Consider the following 17,062-nt stretch of genomic DNA (forward strand, 5'->3'; position numbering starts at 1 on the left):
ATTGCCCTTAACGGCTATCATTCCCACCAATTATTCACCACATGTTACTCATCAAGAAGTTCTGCAGGACTTTCTGCTTCACGCTTCAGTGCTTCCGCTCCAGATGTTCTTCGGAAGAAGGGACAGAACCGATTATTTAAATAGTAAATTTTCCATAAGGCACAAGCACTGTCGAATACATTCCCACGCTCTCACTAGACACCTTCGCGAAGGAATTAATGATTGAATATGTCACATTTTATCAGATTGTGTATTTTCGATTATTTAGAACCACGTGAGGCACGTGCTCTCGATTGTCGTAATTTCACCTCACGAACCTCTACGCGACGCGTCGGTCAGTCAGTCGGTCGACGGTCGCCAGTGATTTAAAATCATTACAACTCGATTGACTTGCGACCGTTGCTGCTGCCGTTACGTTCGCTGGTGGGTGCGGAAAAATTTTAACCCCTCACCAAAAACCACCCGCTAAACACGGCAGCGAAACGGAACGAAGGGTGACGACTTCTTTCGGGGCCCCGGTCAGCAGGCAGCAGGATCACGAAGGCCAAACTTCGCAGTGAGTAGTCACTTCCGGTTGACTTGCGCTGCCGGGTCTGTGGTCTCTGTGTCTTATCTGATTCGTTGGATCGTCACTACGACGGGGCGAAATGACGAAATAATGCTCGCAGTGTGGTTTTACGATTTTTAATTTGAAGTTTTATGTTTTGTGTTTTGTTTTGTCTAAGAGTACGGAATTGCGGTTGAGTTTAATTTCGTCGGGATGCAGAAAGTGCAGACACCTGTCCGTGAAATATAGCATCGGGGTGCGTGCCGAGAGCAACGGTGCGATGAGTGACAGGAAACCGTTGGAAGTTAATTTGAATAATTGAATTAATTTTCTGGCAGTGAATCAGTTGCCATTTTGTGAAACAAAATTTGAAAAAAATTGTGCAACGTCAGCTGTTTGAAGTACGGCGTGAGAAAATTTCTCACAAGACGAAGCCAAAAACGGTAAGGTACGACCATCTGACGCGTGCGCAAGGAGCGTGACAATTTTAGTCCGGTCTGGAAGTTAAGGATGAGTTGATTTTACCTTTGCTTCGGAGGAACTTACAATTACTTCCTCACGATGTGCTATATGGGCGGGAGGTCTCTTCTGTGCGTGGGAAATACCGTTCGGCAAAGACGACGGCGTTCGTTCCATCGATCGTGGTGTTGTGCTTCGAATGTTATTTTTTGCATATTTTTATCGGCATTTGTGCGCCTACGAAATTCAATTACCGCCGTGACTGCAAGCAAAAACCGGTGGGCGACTTTGCCGCCGATGAATGTCAATACTCTGCCAGAAAGGAATCAATACTGGGCAATTGTCTGAAGTTTCGACTCTTTGGCGCCGTCGCAGGGGAATCGAGCGCACATTCCTAGTCGACAAACGCGAGATCAATTTTCAGTGGAACAATGAATAATAGAAGTTAAGGTTATAATTGATATTCAATGTTCGCCCTATGTGCTCAGAGGAGAAGTAATTTCGAAAATTGTTTCTAACTTCCACTAATTTCCACACCTGGTGAATGTTTGTTTCGTAAAAAGAATGTGAAGTCAGCCCAGGATACCTAATCCATTTCTACACACCCACACATGTGTAAAACGGACTGCTTTTCAACGTAAACATTAGCCTAAACAGCAATGTTATTATTATCCTTTTGCTCCGAACTTGCACTGACCGACGATTGGCAGAGGGGAACCCGGTTTCAAGTGCACCCCGCGTTACGGAAAGGTGAGCACGATTCCGTGAGCGCAAGGGCACAGGTAGTTTTAATGTGCCTACATGTCCCTCTCGCGGAAGGGAAAAATCATTTCCATATGTGCGTTTTCACTCGCCCGCGTGACTTATGAGTAACGTGCGAGATCCCCCCTCGCGTACCTTGCCATGCACTGGGAAACAGAAAGGACTAAATATGTGTACGGTGAAGCACAGGAAGCTCGGTTTGATGCCACTCGGATTCCGGACTGTCCGGCAATCGTTACAAAGGTGAAGAAGTGTTCGGATGTCCTGTCGTGAGTCGCTTCATATAGTTACGCGAGAAATAGTGAATCGAAAGCGTTTGTTTTTTTTTCGGTGAATTGTCCCAATCACAACGGCATCGTGAAGAAGATTTATGTGCCGTAAAAGAGTAAGTGTTTGGTGCTCCACAAATTATCCGTTTATGAGTAAAAATTGATCATAATCTGTCCGTGAGCAGATGCACCTAGCCACGAATGACGAAGAAATGCAAAACTGTAATAATGTCTGCCATAGCGCGCGAGGAATTCCCCTTCGCGAAGGCACTTAATCATTCCGCTTATGACAAGACGCGTGCTGCTTTAGGACATTTTATAGCTCTTATTATTCATCCGTGCACCACTCTCGGCACGGCACGGGCAGAAATCACGTTTCTTATGCTCTAGCGGTTTGCACCAGCCACAACCCGCACAAACCTCTCTCGTCTCGTCGCGTACAATTGGTGGCCGCAATCGGTGGTGTTGGCTTGGGGTTAGCTCGCGTAAGAAAAACGGTGATTTGTGTAGGGAAATAGAAACACACAGTGCAAACTTCAAAACGTGAAGCGCTCGCGCCAGCAACGAAAACAACAAAAAAAAAAAAAACCAGCCAACAACTCTTAAACCGACCGCGATCACCGATCACCGCGGACAAGGTGCACGGATCGCCCGAAGAAACTCGGTTAGGAATTTTCTTCAGCCTCTTCTCCCCCCCCCCCTCCTTGTCCTCTTTCAACGGTTCGCAAATATTAATTTTCTTCTTCCACTGATCATGGTAGCATCATCGCGCACCGCCCCAATCACTAACTGTTCGATAGGGGGGAGTTGGAAAGGTTTATGTTTAGTATGAGATGTATTCTATTGTGAGGTTTAAAATAAGGAATGTTTTGTGAATATTTATTTTTCATCCCGAAAATAATTTAGATGTAACCGGATAACCATCTTGAATTTTGAAGTTCGGCGTCTTGATCTGGATCGATCGAAATCTGCATTTTAAACAAGGCTATGAGTTTTTCAATAGTACAATAGTTAGCATCACGAAATTTTCCGCATTTTGATGGATTCGTGCTAATTTTTTAATGGTTGCTGTAAGCGTGAAGGAAATTCGTTGAAAACTGATTGAATTTAAAACATTTGAAAATCGACGGTTTTCGTCACGGTCTCAGTGTTTAAAATTTCAATTTATACCCTTCGTCAGAATGAGGCCGTAAAACATTATTTTACGTCAAAAACGTCCCTACAATGACGAAAAAATTAACAGACTTGCCACTATTGTGACATTACCAATTGTGCTTTTTAGCGTCCTGAAATCATTATTTCGAAGTAGTTAATGTTACCACTTGTCAAAACATTGAAGATAGAAAACGGAAAAAAATGTTTCGTTTATATAACTTTTATCGTCATGCGTCATTTGTGCGTGAATTGTAACATTGCATGATTCCATAAACTAGAGTAATTTGTTCTCTAACCAATGACCAAAATTTGTTCAGTGGTAACAAATTAATAAGGATTTCAAATCTTCCATTCTAGAATATTTGACATACCACCCTACTCAAGGAAGACGTAATTCTACGTCAGAAAAAAATTGAGCACAATTAAAGAGAAAGTTTTATTCAAATTACTTAACCTTGTTGGGTTAGTTTTATTTTAAAACAAACTTATTTTGAACCCATAAAAATCAAGTCCGCCCCAGCGCACGGTACCGCCACTATATTAGCACCGCGCCGAAGAGTGCACTGATCTGCACTGTGTGGTGGGTGATGATCGCCTGAAGCTTCACGCTCTGTTTAGAAGATGAGAGCAAATCCGCTATGAATTACTTGCATCCCAGAATGGGAAGCACGAAATAAGAGCAGTTTGTGACTTGTGATTTTTTTTTCGTCTCCTTTCTTTTGCTCTCTCTTGGGCGCAAATGTGCACACGCCTTACGGTGCTTCTTGTCTTATACCTATAAGATTGTCCCTTTCAGAAGTTGCCGGTTTGGTGCTGCGGTGCGCGGTTCAAGATCAGCGCCTCTTTGTTATTCTTCGCTCGCTGTAATCGCGTACTGCGCACTGACCATACCCAAGGAGAACTGTTTTTTTCGTTGATTTCGAATGTTGTTTGCCGGGGCTGAACATGCGATGATCCACGCGAACTTCGTGCCAGGTTGGGCTCCTTTGCTGGGGTGTTTTTGTGGGGAGAAGCACACTGAAAGTCATCACAATCTTAATTTATTCACAGCTAATTATGCACAGGGACCACTAACTACGGTAGCTGACTGTCACAATCACATCCCACAGTCCACACAGTCGTCGTCAGCCGGCCACTTGTATGGCCTATTTTGTAGATGCCATGACCGCCGCGGACAGATGCAGCAGCACCAGGCAGCTCGAGTTTCGCTTGATGGAATGAAGTGATTTGTCAGCTTGTCGTAAGTTGTGTTACAGCGAAAATGCTGTTCGTGAACTGCGCTGGAAGGTGGCAAGGTGGTGGCACTTCTAGCGAGAAAAAAAACATCGTGTTTCCAGCATCTGAACGTTCGTCAGTTGTTCGCTTAATTTGTTGGTGAAAATCATCTTCCTTTCACACTTACTTGAAATTCATATATTTTTTGTGCTCGACTTTGTCCTCATTAATCACCCACGTACGTGGAAGGCCACCCAAAACGTCGATGCGCAAGCCTTTTTTGTGGCCGGTATCTATTGCCGAATCTTTTACGATATCCCGTGGTCATCGATCTGCAAAAGATGTTGGCCAATTTGTCAGCGTAGAAGAGCGAAAGCGAAGTCTCCTTGTCGGATTGCTGCCTGGCGGCTATCAGGTGTCTCAGATCGCGCACACGCACCTACTCGAAGATGGGTGGGTGGCCCCCGTGTTAGGTTCAGAAGTTCATCTGGGCTTTAAGTCGACCGCGGTAGGTGATTTTTCATTTTCGAGCCGGTGCGCCAGGGGTGAAAACAATTAGAAGAAATCGATTTTTTTTTTCGGGGGGTTTGAGTGGCTCAATTTACGGGCGCGAAAGTACGTTCTCCCATCGATCCGACACGGTAGAGATGATTGATCGCTTTGCAGATGCGATGGTGGGCAATCGATGGCGGTTTGCGTCAGACAGCGCTAGATTCGAGGTGCCATCTTCGGAACTGGTTTCGTTGTTTGAGGCAGAGTCGTGAGCACGGATATGTTTTTAACAAACCCAATATTGACGAGAACGCAAACAAAGTGACGTAAATGGAACTATGAAAGTAAATTTTTACAATTGAATTTAAAAGCTCTGTTCAACTTTTCGTAGCTTTTCTATTTTTTCAAAATTTCTACTGTAAGTCTACCTATAGTGGCACATTTAGTCACCGCAATCGAAAAAACAGTCAAAATCAAACTATACTTATCTTAATACCCATGTAGGAAAACAGTAGAAGAACTAAAGATTATTTGGTTTTTTAATAGTAAACTATTTTAACATTGACTGTACATATACTTTAAAGAAAATGAGAATTTTGTAATAATGTTTTTGTTCCTATACATTTTGCAGTATTTTTTGTGGTGAAAAAGCGACATTGAAACATTATGTTTTATATAAATTTAATTTTTATCAATCTCTGTCATTTGATAAAAAAAATAAAAAGTCTATAAAATCTACCTGTTCCCGCACGATCTTTACTGGTAAACTTGACCTATATTGAATTTAAAAGTCATTATATGCATTTTAATGAGAAACTTGACGTCTTTTTACCGTAATTGTACCGAAAATTTATGAAAAAAATTGTTTACGAAATTGTTTTGAACACATTGGGATGCGCCACTATAGGAACAAGTGTGTTCTTATGTACTTATAATTGTACAGAGGAAAAATCAGAAAAAAAACATCTAAATGTTTTCAAATACTCTCTATAAATTGAAGAAGGTAATTTTCTTCATGAAAAACATTAAAGTCATGATATATATTTTTTTAACTACTTGTAAAGCTTATAAGCGAAATTGGTGTTTGCTTAAAAAATCATTAGGCATTAACAAACACTTTCGCAATTATTTAAAAAAAAAAGTTTTTTTGAGTAACTTTACTTTATAAACATCACCTCAGATTCATTGTTAATACCTAGTGAATATTCTGTAATTGGTTTCATTGCGTATTAAATTACCAAACCTTATAAAATGTGAAAACCACTATGGGTACTATCTCCATTATGGGAGCACTTACCCTATCCTATTTTTTCGTCAAACTTATATCCACTGGAAAAAATCCTAATGCGTTGGGTGTATTTTCGGCTGAGTAGTCTTGAAGAAGTAGAACGATTTATTTTATACTATCCAACGTTTCGTCACTGATCCTTTCAGGGGAAAATATATCTCAAGATAAATAGAATCGTTCTACTTCTTAGAGACTGTGCAACCAAAAATATACCCAACGCACAGAACATTTCAACAATCGAAATCTTAGTAAATTTCCTTATGAAATTAAAAAACATTGAGAGTAGCAAACTCTACTACTTTCTAAAGGAGGATGGCAATTTTGAACTTGACAACTGCTTAGACTAACAAGGACTGATTAAATACCCTTTATAAATTTAATATTATATCTGTTTTATCAATACATATAAAAATGGAGTTCACTCTGTCTGTTTGTTTGATCCATATCTACAAATGACTGAACCTATCGGCGTTTAAATTTGTATTCATGAGATTTTGGGGCCGGGGAAGGTTATTATGATAGTTTGACACCCCTCTCTTCTCGGGAAGGGAGGGCTCCTACAGAAATGAAACACAAATATCTGTATAACTCGAGATTTAATGAAGCAGATGAAACCAAATTTGACATGCGGAGGTTTTTGGGGGCAAGAAATGTTTCTATGATGATATGACATCCCGCTCTACTCCAGAAGAGGGGGGGAGGGATCCAAAAAAATTTTGCAAAAATCGAGCCAATCAAGCAAACTTGACATGTGGAGGTTTTCGGGAGCGAGAGACATTTCTTTGGTGATTCGACACCCGTCCCTTTTCTGGAAGGTAGGGTTCCCATACAAATTGAACACAAATTTTTGCATAAATCGAGAACTACTAGAATAAATGGAACCAAATTTGACATGTGCAGGTTTTTGAGGCCAAAAAATGTTTTTATGAGTTCTTCCAAATGAGAGAACTTTCATACAAATGAAACACATATTTTTACATAACTCAAGAACTAATCAGGCAAATGGAACCAATTTTGAAAAGTGAGGATTTTAGAGTACAAGAAACGTTTTTATGATAGTTTGACACTCCTCCCGACTTAAGAGGAGGGAAAGGTGGTCCCACACAAATGAAACATATATTTCAACCAATTTTCCGGTAACCAGTCCAAAATGGCCGAATACCACTAATACCACGAATTTCAATCAAACAAATGGAACCAGATTTGGCATGTGGAAGTTTTTGAGGGCATGAAAATTTCTGTGATGGTTTGGCACCCCTCGATAGTCGAAAGCAGTCAAAAATTGCCGAAAACCACCAAATATCGGTACTTCCAGAATCAGAATAATGCTCAGATGCCAACAACGCACTCCTCATGCCATTTTGAAATCCAAGATGGCTTCTTTCGGTTTCTGGAAAACAGCCGAAAATGTCCAAATGCTACCCAATATCGATATTTCTGGAATCGTGGAACCGTAATGATGTCAAAAATCGACCTCAGACACCAGTTCAAATTTTAAGATGGTGACTTCCGATTGAAAAAAAAAAACAGCCCAAAATGACCGATTTTTGCTTCATTTTTGGTATTTTTGGAGCCAGAATGATACGCAGAAATATATTTTTTTATTCCTCACCAGAGACATTTAGAGTTCTAGGATGGCGATTTTCACTGTCTTGAAAACTGCCAAGATGGTCAAATATCATACAACCTGAACATTTCTGGAGCCAGAATGACGCGCACAGATCAGAAATTAACGCCACATGCCGTTTAGAAATCCAAGCTGACGAGTTCCGGTTCCAGGAAAACAGCTTAAAATGACCGAAAACCATCCGGAACCTGGAATTAAAATGATGCCTATATGCTAGAAGTCCCTCCTTTCCTTTGAATAAAAAAAATTCAGAGATAAGTGATTATTTGAGCTATTTGAATTGCTGTTACAGTAAGGGACTACAGAACAATTGTTAGCGATTGGCAATAGATGTAATACCAGTTGAGAGTTTTGTTTGATTGATTTCGTTTTCGCAAAATTTCTGCCGCTTCATATCGTTTCATATGTCTGTCAGAATAATGCGAACCATGACCAGGCATGCCAATGGTACAGTTTTTTCACTGTTTTCAAGGGACGTGTTTGCTGTTGCTATTTGTTCGTGATACCTATCCGCACTGGCAGTCCAATACATTGAGAACGTAATGGAAACAGAGCATCACAAAAGGAAACGAAAAATGTACTCCGTGTGTCGAATCGGCATTATTTGGAGGATGTCTTCGGGGTTGCGAATGTAGAAAAGAGAAGAAGCTGTTTTTTATACAGACGTTTGTGTCCGCACTACACAAACAGCACGTTTCGATAACAGCCCGAATCCACCGGAGACTTTCCCCTCTCTTTTTTTATTTGCCTATTATGGATGTCGGGTGACGGCTGTTAAAAAGGCTGTGGGAAGAAGAAGCGTAAGGGCTGCTCGGCAAGTCACCGACAGCCTTCGTGCAAAAAAAGCAAGCTCGGCAATAGAGCGGCTATGCACTGAAGGATATCGCATACCGAATGTTGTATGCAACCACACATACCATCGTCGACATGTGCATAAGGTGAACAGCAAAGAAAAAAAAATCATTCGTGTACGGGGAACTAGACGGTTACGTTATAGTCGCAATATATTTTATCTGTCGGGTGTCTTTATTTTGCCAATACCAACACTGTCATAGAGGAATGCTCTCGGATGTCATCAAGCAAATGTCATCGCTCGGTACATTTCCCTGACCATGACTGAGTGAAATGAATATATTAGGACCTATAAAAAAGATATTGGTTGACATTCCTCTAGAGCTGAAAGCAAAAATATAAGAAAGGTTACTTAAAACACATTGGAAGTGCCCGTTATGCTATGTTGAAACAAAATAAATGAGCTAGTCAATAATAATTATAATGATGTTTGCTGAGGACTTTCGTAGCCGCAAAGTTTTGTAGTATGCTCTAACAAGCGGGTGGTCGTAGGTTCAAATCTCAGTAGAATCAGGGCATTCGATGTCAACGGAATTGGGCATGGATTTATTCTCAGGCTCCCCATCAACCCTTTCTTTACGTTGAATTCTATGAAACCTCTACAAATACCTTTTGCCAACAATAATTCCTCGCACAATCAAACTGGTCAAAGGGCCTTCAGTTGAAATCCCTCCAGGGAATTGTAATTAGCGATAATATTGGCCGGAGGCAGCGAGGCTCGGAATAGTGTTCGTAAAAGAGGAAGGGCATACACACAAGCACGAATTATAAGAATCATGTCACTTAATCTCAATTATATTGACGATATTGCTAACAATAGAAGTGCGGGATACAGAAAAAAAACCCTGGCGATATCACAAAAGATCAACGTTCTTGGTCACAGTGATGAGTCCATACAGAAAAAAGTGCTGTTTTCTGCTGCTGAATACACGAAAAACAAAGCCTTGGTCACAGAGAACAGACATTCATGTTCATATAAAGAATTTGAAAATCGTGTGTAAAAATTTGAAACAAAATACGTTAATACACTAACGACATCTGTCTCTTGGTGCCCCAGTTGCACCTCATATATATTGCTGTATCGATATTTTATCGATATCAGTGCTTGGCTTGTCAGTGACGCGAGCGCCACATCGCGGGTGCATTACCACTTACGGCTAAATTACGGTGGCAAGTTTTTACACATCCTTTTAAAAAAATAAGATGAATGTCTGTTCTCTGTGCCTTGGTGCTACGTTCCGATTCGGAACTCGACCTTCTGTTTATTATACGCAGATTTCGCAGCCAACTGTTTGATGTACAGGACAATTGCGGTGCTAGTGCTATGATCCTACTGACACTACCGTTAACTAACGTTAGCTAACAGTTTCTCCCGAGCCGAGACTCGGACCTACGACGACTTGCTTGTTAGACAAGCATTGTACTTCGAGATCAACTGGTAGATATGAATACACGAATTGAAATTAAATAATAACCTATCACCACAAAGCTACACAAATCAATTAACTGACCAAACTACACGCTGAGCTTGAAATATCAAGTTTACTCGATGCTTATGAGAAACTACACTGCGGTGTTTATCTAGATTTAGCGGCTTCTTTCTACAATATTTCGTTGTTACTTGAAACAATGTAATCTACTATATAAAAACGGTAAAACGAAATCAGTAACGCAGTTGATCCTATCGATATTATTCCTTCCGTTTATGAAGTGTACAGTAATCATCATTGTTTGAAATCGTTCTAAATTTGGTTTGTTTGAGGGTAAAATATGGAGAAATCTAAACAAAATATTGGGAAAGAAAAATGAAGATCGGACTATTGAACTTAAGAATAATGGAAATGAAACATCAAATAACTAGAAGTATGTGAAATTTTCAATAAATACTTTTCTAGCGTTGGCGGAAATCTAGTTAAAAGTATTCCTCAAAACAACTTGAATCCTCTGAGCACTATAACTCCCGTGGTTCAAATCATATTTCTACAAATGAAATAGAGGTTACTTTTCTTATGAAGGAGCTTAATACTAGAGAAAGTTGTGCTATAATTAAACTGGTTGACTTTTATTAGATATCGCTGATAGCCTTTTTTATAGATTTAAAAAGCTTTCGACACCTTAAACCTTAATTTTCTTTTGAAAAAAAAAAATGAAATGTTAAGGAATATGTAGGAGTTTCCCAAGGGGACAATATTGGACTTCTTCTATTCCTTCATAGGTAATCTGCCCCTTGAAAGAATACCAAGATCATTTGCAGATGATACAGCACTAGTTTACCCTAAACAAGATGTGACATCTGTGATCTCAAACGTAACAAATGATTTGCAAATCCTAGTAAAATAATTTGACACAAATTTACTTTCACTGAACTTTTACAGACCAAATATACCTATGGTGTTCCTTTCGCCAAGGAAAGGAATGTTACCGTGTATATCAGTCCGTCGTTGGGGTCTGAAACCATTGCAATGTATCCTAGTGTTAGATTTCATGTTATCTTGGGGAAAGCATATTGAATGTGCCCAAGGTAAAGTCTCTATCTTATGTGGAATTATGTATCATGTTAGTATTTTTTCTCAGAAATTCTCTTTTAACCTTTTATCATGGCTGCAAATATTGTTTTTTTTTCTCAATGTTAAAATATTGTTAGGGCCACGCTTGCAAGACCAAATTAAAAAAGCTCCAAGTTTTGCAAAATAGGTGACTGAAAATAATCTATAACCTGCCGCTCCTGTATCTTACTCCACAATGATATACGAATGCCTCACATAACATTCACAGACATACGTATTTTGCAGTCTCGCCTTTGAAGGGGTTTTCAATGAGAGAGCTACAAAAGAAGACCGATGAAGACGGCCAACGGCGCCATACTTTTCCGACTCTTTTGACAATTCTCTCGAATAAGGTTTGCCGTTTCGTAATGGAAAGATACACGAACCAACAACGAGTCGAGATTATTAAAGTTTACTGCCGAAATTTAAAATCAGTGTCCTCAACTTTAAGAGCGCTACGTCCAATTTATAGTCGTCCTGCCAGATCAACAATTTTGCTTCAAGTGGAAAAATTTGAATCCACAGGCACAGTACTGTAACATTCTCAAAATTGTGGCTACTGACTCTATGGGAGCTCTTGGGTGTGATGGTAGGCTTTCTTGAAGCAAAAAAAAAGAAAAACTACACATGTTAGAGAAATATTATCAAAAACTTCGAAACGCATCACACATCCGTTTTGGCAATAAAAAATGCCCTTCTCGCAATCAATTGTTATTTTTAAACGGTATTTATACGTTTCAAAAATTATTAATTATTATTCGTAAATGTTTCAAAAATGACTGTGAAATTACTCACAAAGGATTCAAGAATTATTCTAAAATGATTCAAAAATGGTTTTCAAATGATTCTAAAACAGTTCAATAAGGATTCCAGAATAATTCTGAAATCATTCTGAAACAATTGTCTGATTCAAAATCATTCTGAAAGGAATCTGAAATGACTGTTGAATGGGCCAATAAAAAGTTTGAAAAAAGATCGGTGCTTGGAGGGTACTAATTAAATAATGTGACCCATGTAATGTGTTATAAATATACATAACTTGTACTTACAACAATATTTGAAAAAATAGGAATTAAAAGTGTGCCAATACTCTTAAATTGACAGAATTTTTCAAGCCTGCATCAATTTTTTAAGAACAATAAACACAGAAAAAAAGATAATCGCAATGTGGGGTATTATAGTCAGAATCAATAGAACAGCAAAAGAACCCTGCCCACGGCTATGGTTTAATGCGTGGGTAAAAAACACAAAGCCCAAGTAGAAGCGTTAGGGGACATCCAAATTCAGGTGTTGCAAGCTTAGACTTTTGTGGAGCGCGTGAATAATGACGACTTGATCGGGATGAACCACCGATCGGCGGCCACACGTTCGGTGAGGTTCGTCACTTTCAAGCAAATTTGAAACGGTACCGCCTTGTAAGGATAATTATTTTACTCAAGAAGGCATCCCCACTGGTCGCTAGGTGGATCGAGCCGCGATCGCATCTCATCTGCCGAGCCGAGCCGAGTGGGTGAGTGCCGTTAATCAATCACCGGTTTGTATCAACAAAACTACCGAACACAGTGTTGATTCTATTTCGGAGGGGGATGCAGGAGCAGTGGGAGAAATTATTAATGGTTCCATTTATCGCTCGAGACGGGTTACTTTTTTAGACGAAGTTTTTTTTATGATAAATTACTCATATGCTGATGGTGTTTTGAACATTTTTTTTCCAGGGTCCCAGCACAGTGAAGCTTTCGAGGACGAATACAACACTTCGGCTGATCTTGATACTAGTCATAAGGATCATTTACATCATAATAACAATAACAACAACAACAATAACAACAACAGTAGCATCCACCACAATACGACCGGTAGTAGTGTGGATCAGAATAGTCGCAATTGTAGCAGTAACAGTAACAGTAACACCAGCACCGCCGGCCACAACGAACAGGACGCCAACGTCGACGGGGACGAGGACGAGGACGAAGAGGGCATCGATACCCGGTGCGTCGTTTGCGAGCGGCAGTGTCACGATATCGACCAGTGAGTAGTAGTATGGCAAATGTGTTTGTTTTTGGTTTTTGTTATTCATATCATTGTATTCTATTAATTTCGGTTATTGGGAGGAATCCTCGCTTAGGGTTTCTTAAATATTCATGAGTCAACTGATTGGCCTGAATGGAGATGGCCGCAAGGTGTCGAGTTGATAATCACACTGCGGGCCAGGAAGGAAGCCACACACACGGTAGCATTATTTATTGAGCAAGTCATTAGGCACTCACTCATCACTTCGGCACACCCTCTGCTGGCTGCTTGGTGCGGAACCCTGGCGAATGTATGGTACGGTACCCGCTATTTTCCACGTGGGTGAACTTGTTGACATGTAGACAACCGTTCACCGGTCCACTGAAAGCGAAACAAATATTTCACCTGGATATCCAATGTTTAATAATGTCAAATTCAATTAACATTAATCGTCTAATGGCCAGCAATTTCAGCAATCTCTGTATGGTTGACGTGGTCGCTAGGGTGGCTAAAAACGGCGGTAGGAAATTGGAATTTCACCAAAAAAAGAACTCCAATGGAAATGAAATGCATCGCGCACCACCGACCGCCGGGGTGCAATTAATCTCCACCGTGTCAACGTCAATCATGAACGCTACTCCCGAGATCCGTTTCACGCCCGAGGTATCCTGCTGCATCCAGCAGGCAGGCCGCCGATTGGCCGAACAGCCGACCGACATGAGAAACAATAAATTTGTGTCCACCTACGACTTAATTTGCTTAATGTTTGGCGCTTTAACCTACAGCCACACAGTTGGTGCATGTCGGTCGAGAGACCCTGACGGACAGTACATACTCTGTGCCCGTGCCTCAGCGGTGTTCCGCGTGGTCCAGCGGGAGACACCCTGGCAGATAAATAATGTTGGATCATTATTGAGAAAAATTCAATTTACCTCAACATCTTGCAGTTCGCTTTGGTAATTTCCTCTTTCGTAGATTTTGTGTGAGGAAATTTTGACTCCTGATGGACGGGGCAACATCGTAAAACATAAGTTTTAATCCTTCGAAATGGGAAGGCTTGGCCTTCGGGCTAATCGACAGAAGTAATCGAAATAATGAGATGGGTGTTTCTACCTCACGAGTCGTCGGGTATCATCGATTCGGTAACGCACAAGGGGCGGCAACGGAGGGCCGGCGGGCCACTTTAGGCTGCTTGCTACCGCTGCTGGCGAGGAACCATAAATCAAAACTCACTGATTAGAAATTATTGCTCCAGTTTTGCGCGTGCCAAACCTGGCCCATAACGTTAAGCCCGTCCTGGCCAGGGAGAGAGAGAGAGAGAGAGAGAGAGAGTGCAATAGAGATGCTGACATTTAACGACCACGCAACCTGGGGCAAGCGTCTGGCCACCTGGCAAAATGGGTTCCCATTTACAGGCTCATTATACTTAGGAGGAAATAATACACATAGTAATGTTGCGGGGGGAAGGAAAAACATTTCTTACGTTTTTCGCTCTCCAGGGTGATCTCGGAGATCAGAGTCGGTTCATTAGACTAGCTTAACTTGAGTTATCAACAGTCCACTTTAATACTTTGTTGCTAACATGCGGTCAGCTGTATTTCCCTTACTTTTTCTACACACCATAAACATTCAGATTACATTTTTTCCAGAAATTTTAATAATTCTTTTCAACTAAGTTTTGGTAACCCACAAAAACCCTTTAATTAATAAAGGTGAAATTGCAATAAATCTGCAGTTGGAGGAAACTTTTTGCGATTTCGCGCTAATTGTGGTGGTTAAGGAATGGAAAACCACCACACTAGTGCGCCCATCGGCGCTGACCATTTATAATTTATTCCCGCTCTGGTAACAGATTCGTAGCACGCAACGGAGCTCAGCATTAGCAAGACTGATTTGGGCGTTGAATAATTGATGATCCTCCCTCTTCACCCGGTCTGTGTGCACTATTGGCCTGCACCGGGATGACAATGCCGATGGAACGCCATTATGAATATTTAATTTTACCCCTTTGGAGCGTGATTTGATAGGAGGCTTCTGCTGGTGTCGTAAACGCGATGTTGAACACAGAACCAGTTGCGTTTTAATTGTTGTTGTTCACAACCGACCGAAAGCCCGAAGCTACATGTTCTCGGGGAAGAACCTGTTATTAATAACAGCGAAACGCTTCGTCTCTGTCTCTGTTTTAGCGCATTCAGTAGTTTTAACTCGCGTGCGCCGTCGGAAATCTTGTATATGACTAATGGGGACAGTCTGTATCAAAATTTAATTGAATGTCTTTTAAAACTTTACAATGTCGAACCTCTTTCTCTCTCTCTAATAGATCGGTGGCAATCGAGCAGTAATAGTACCCATTAATGCGACACTCGCGATCTATGTGGAAAATCAATTCTCATTATCTGACAAATATCGCATGAAATTTGATTCCGATAATGTTTCACCTCGCGCGCTCTGCAACCGTGCGCTAGTCGGTGGCTAGACAAGCCGACCGGTTTGCAATCCAATTAATTAGCCCGAACATGGCAAATCGGAATTAAGTCCGCCCGTTGTTGCTCGTTCGGCTCGACATAGGTGCGAAATCAATCTGAATAGTTGACCCAAAACTGTAGAACTCCCACCGGGGAGTCACCAATCCGGCCTTGAAAAAATTTAGAGAAAGTGCACCACAGCTGTCAGCTTTCGGTCTGTCGCAGGCTATCGAATGTTTTGGGTCGCTAATTTTTCACCGTTGAGATCTCAATTAATCGCTGCGGGTTTTCCGTCTGTCTGTCCGCTTATCGGCAGTGATGGTGATTGTGATGATGATGATGCAATGTAGTAGGTTCGCATGGCGCTGTTTGTCACTTACGATCGCTATCACAACGCCTGTGGTTTGACTGACCGATTCGGTCGGAGTACAAGGCCGAGTGCGTAGACTTCGATCAAATGACCAGAAGCCACCGTACATAAATCTTGTTCCCTGCAGCTGCGGGTCGGTACGGTATCGCGACTGTTTTATCATGCAGCGATGGAGAATAATTTTCATCCATCGCTAGACGACTATCTGCAGAGAGTTGTTGTCTGATTGGTAATGTGTTGCCTATCGGAAGCATTATGGGGCGAAATGTGGCGACATCTATTATCTCATGTTTGCCCGAGTCGGCGTCGGCTAGCTGGGAGGTGAGTGATGATGTGCGGTAAGACGTAGATCACGATCAGTGGAATCTTTTAGCATACTTTTGTGATTATGAGTAAGTATGTGTGTGTGTTCGTGTATTATGATGCTTTGCAGATCCTAATGATTGCCACGTATTACCACGTTTCTTGTCTGGGTTGTCAAGCGTCTTGCCGCTCGCTTAGTTTTTGGATCAGTGGTCAAACCAGTTCGCGAGCAGCAGAGCATTAGTGTTACTAATATTGATTGATGGGTGATGGGCGCGAAGGTTTTCGTCCAGCGCGCACAGAAGATCATTGGCGTGTGCGGGTTTTAAACGAAGATGAGGGGCTTTTCTTCTTGAAAAAATATCGATATTTTCCATTCACACCAAAATACATATTATTATTCTGTTTATGAAAAACCCCCTTTTTTTTTTCAAATAAAATTGTCAAAAAAGTAAGATCAAGGTATATATCATCGAAAAAATGGGTTTCTCTAAAATATGAATAGTACAGTTCTGTGATGGCTTATGGCTTTGAAAATCGATTCAAAACACACTGAAAATTGGTCGAACTTTATTTTTAAATAACCACCACATTTTCAAATCGTTGGAAAAGCCTAAAAAATATTACACGTGTGGTTTACCTTAAAGCTCGTTCTAAATTCATAATATCGCGTGAGATAAATAAATCGACTTATCAAGAATC

General features: G+C 40.9%; 1 protein-coding gene across 4 annotated transcripts in view; it reads left to right on the forward strand.

Moving 5' to 3' along the window:
- The window catches only part of LOC129731135 (transcription factor hamlet), a 196,751-nt gene that overhangs the window by 152,398 nt on the left and 27,291 nt on the right, over window positions 1–17,062 (forward strand). For all 4 annotated transcript variants that reach the window (XM_055690915.1, XM_055690912.1, XM_055690914.1 and 1 more), the window contains exon 6: window positions 12,928–13,240. In XM_055690915.1, the coding sequence (XP_055546890.1) occupies window positions 12,928–13,240 (313 nt within the window). The remainder of the gene's footprint in view (window positions 1–12,927; window positions 13,241–17,062) is intronic.

The sequence above is a fragment of the Wyeomyia smithii genome, chromosome 3, assembly GCF_029784165.1.
Source record: "Wyeomyia smithii strain HCP4-BCI-WySm-NY-G18 chromosome 3, ASM2978416v1, whole genome shotgun sequence".
In the NCBI taxonomy this organism is placed as follows: domain Eukaryota; kingdom Metazoa; phylum Arthropoda; class Insecta; order Diptera; family Culicidae; genus Wyeomyia; species Wyeomyia smithii.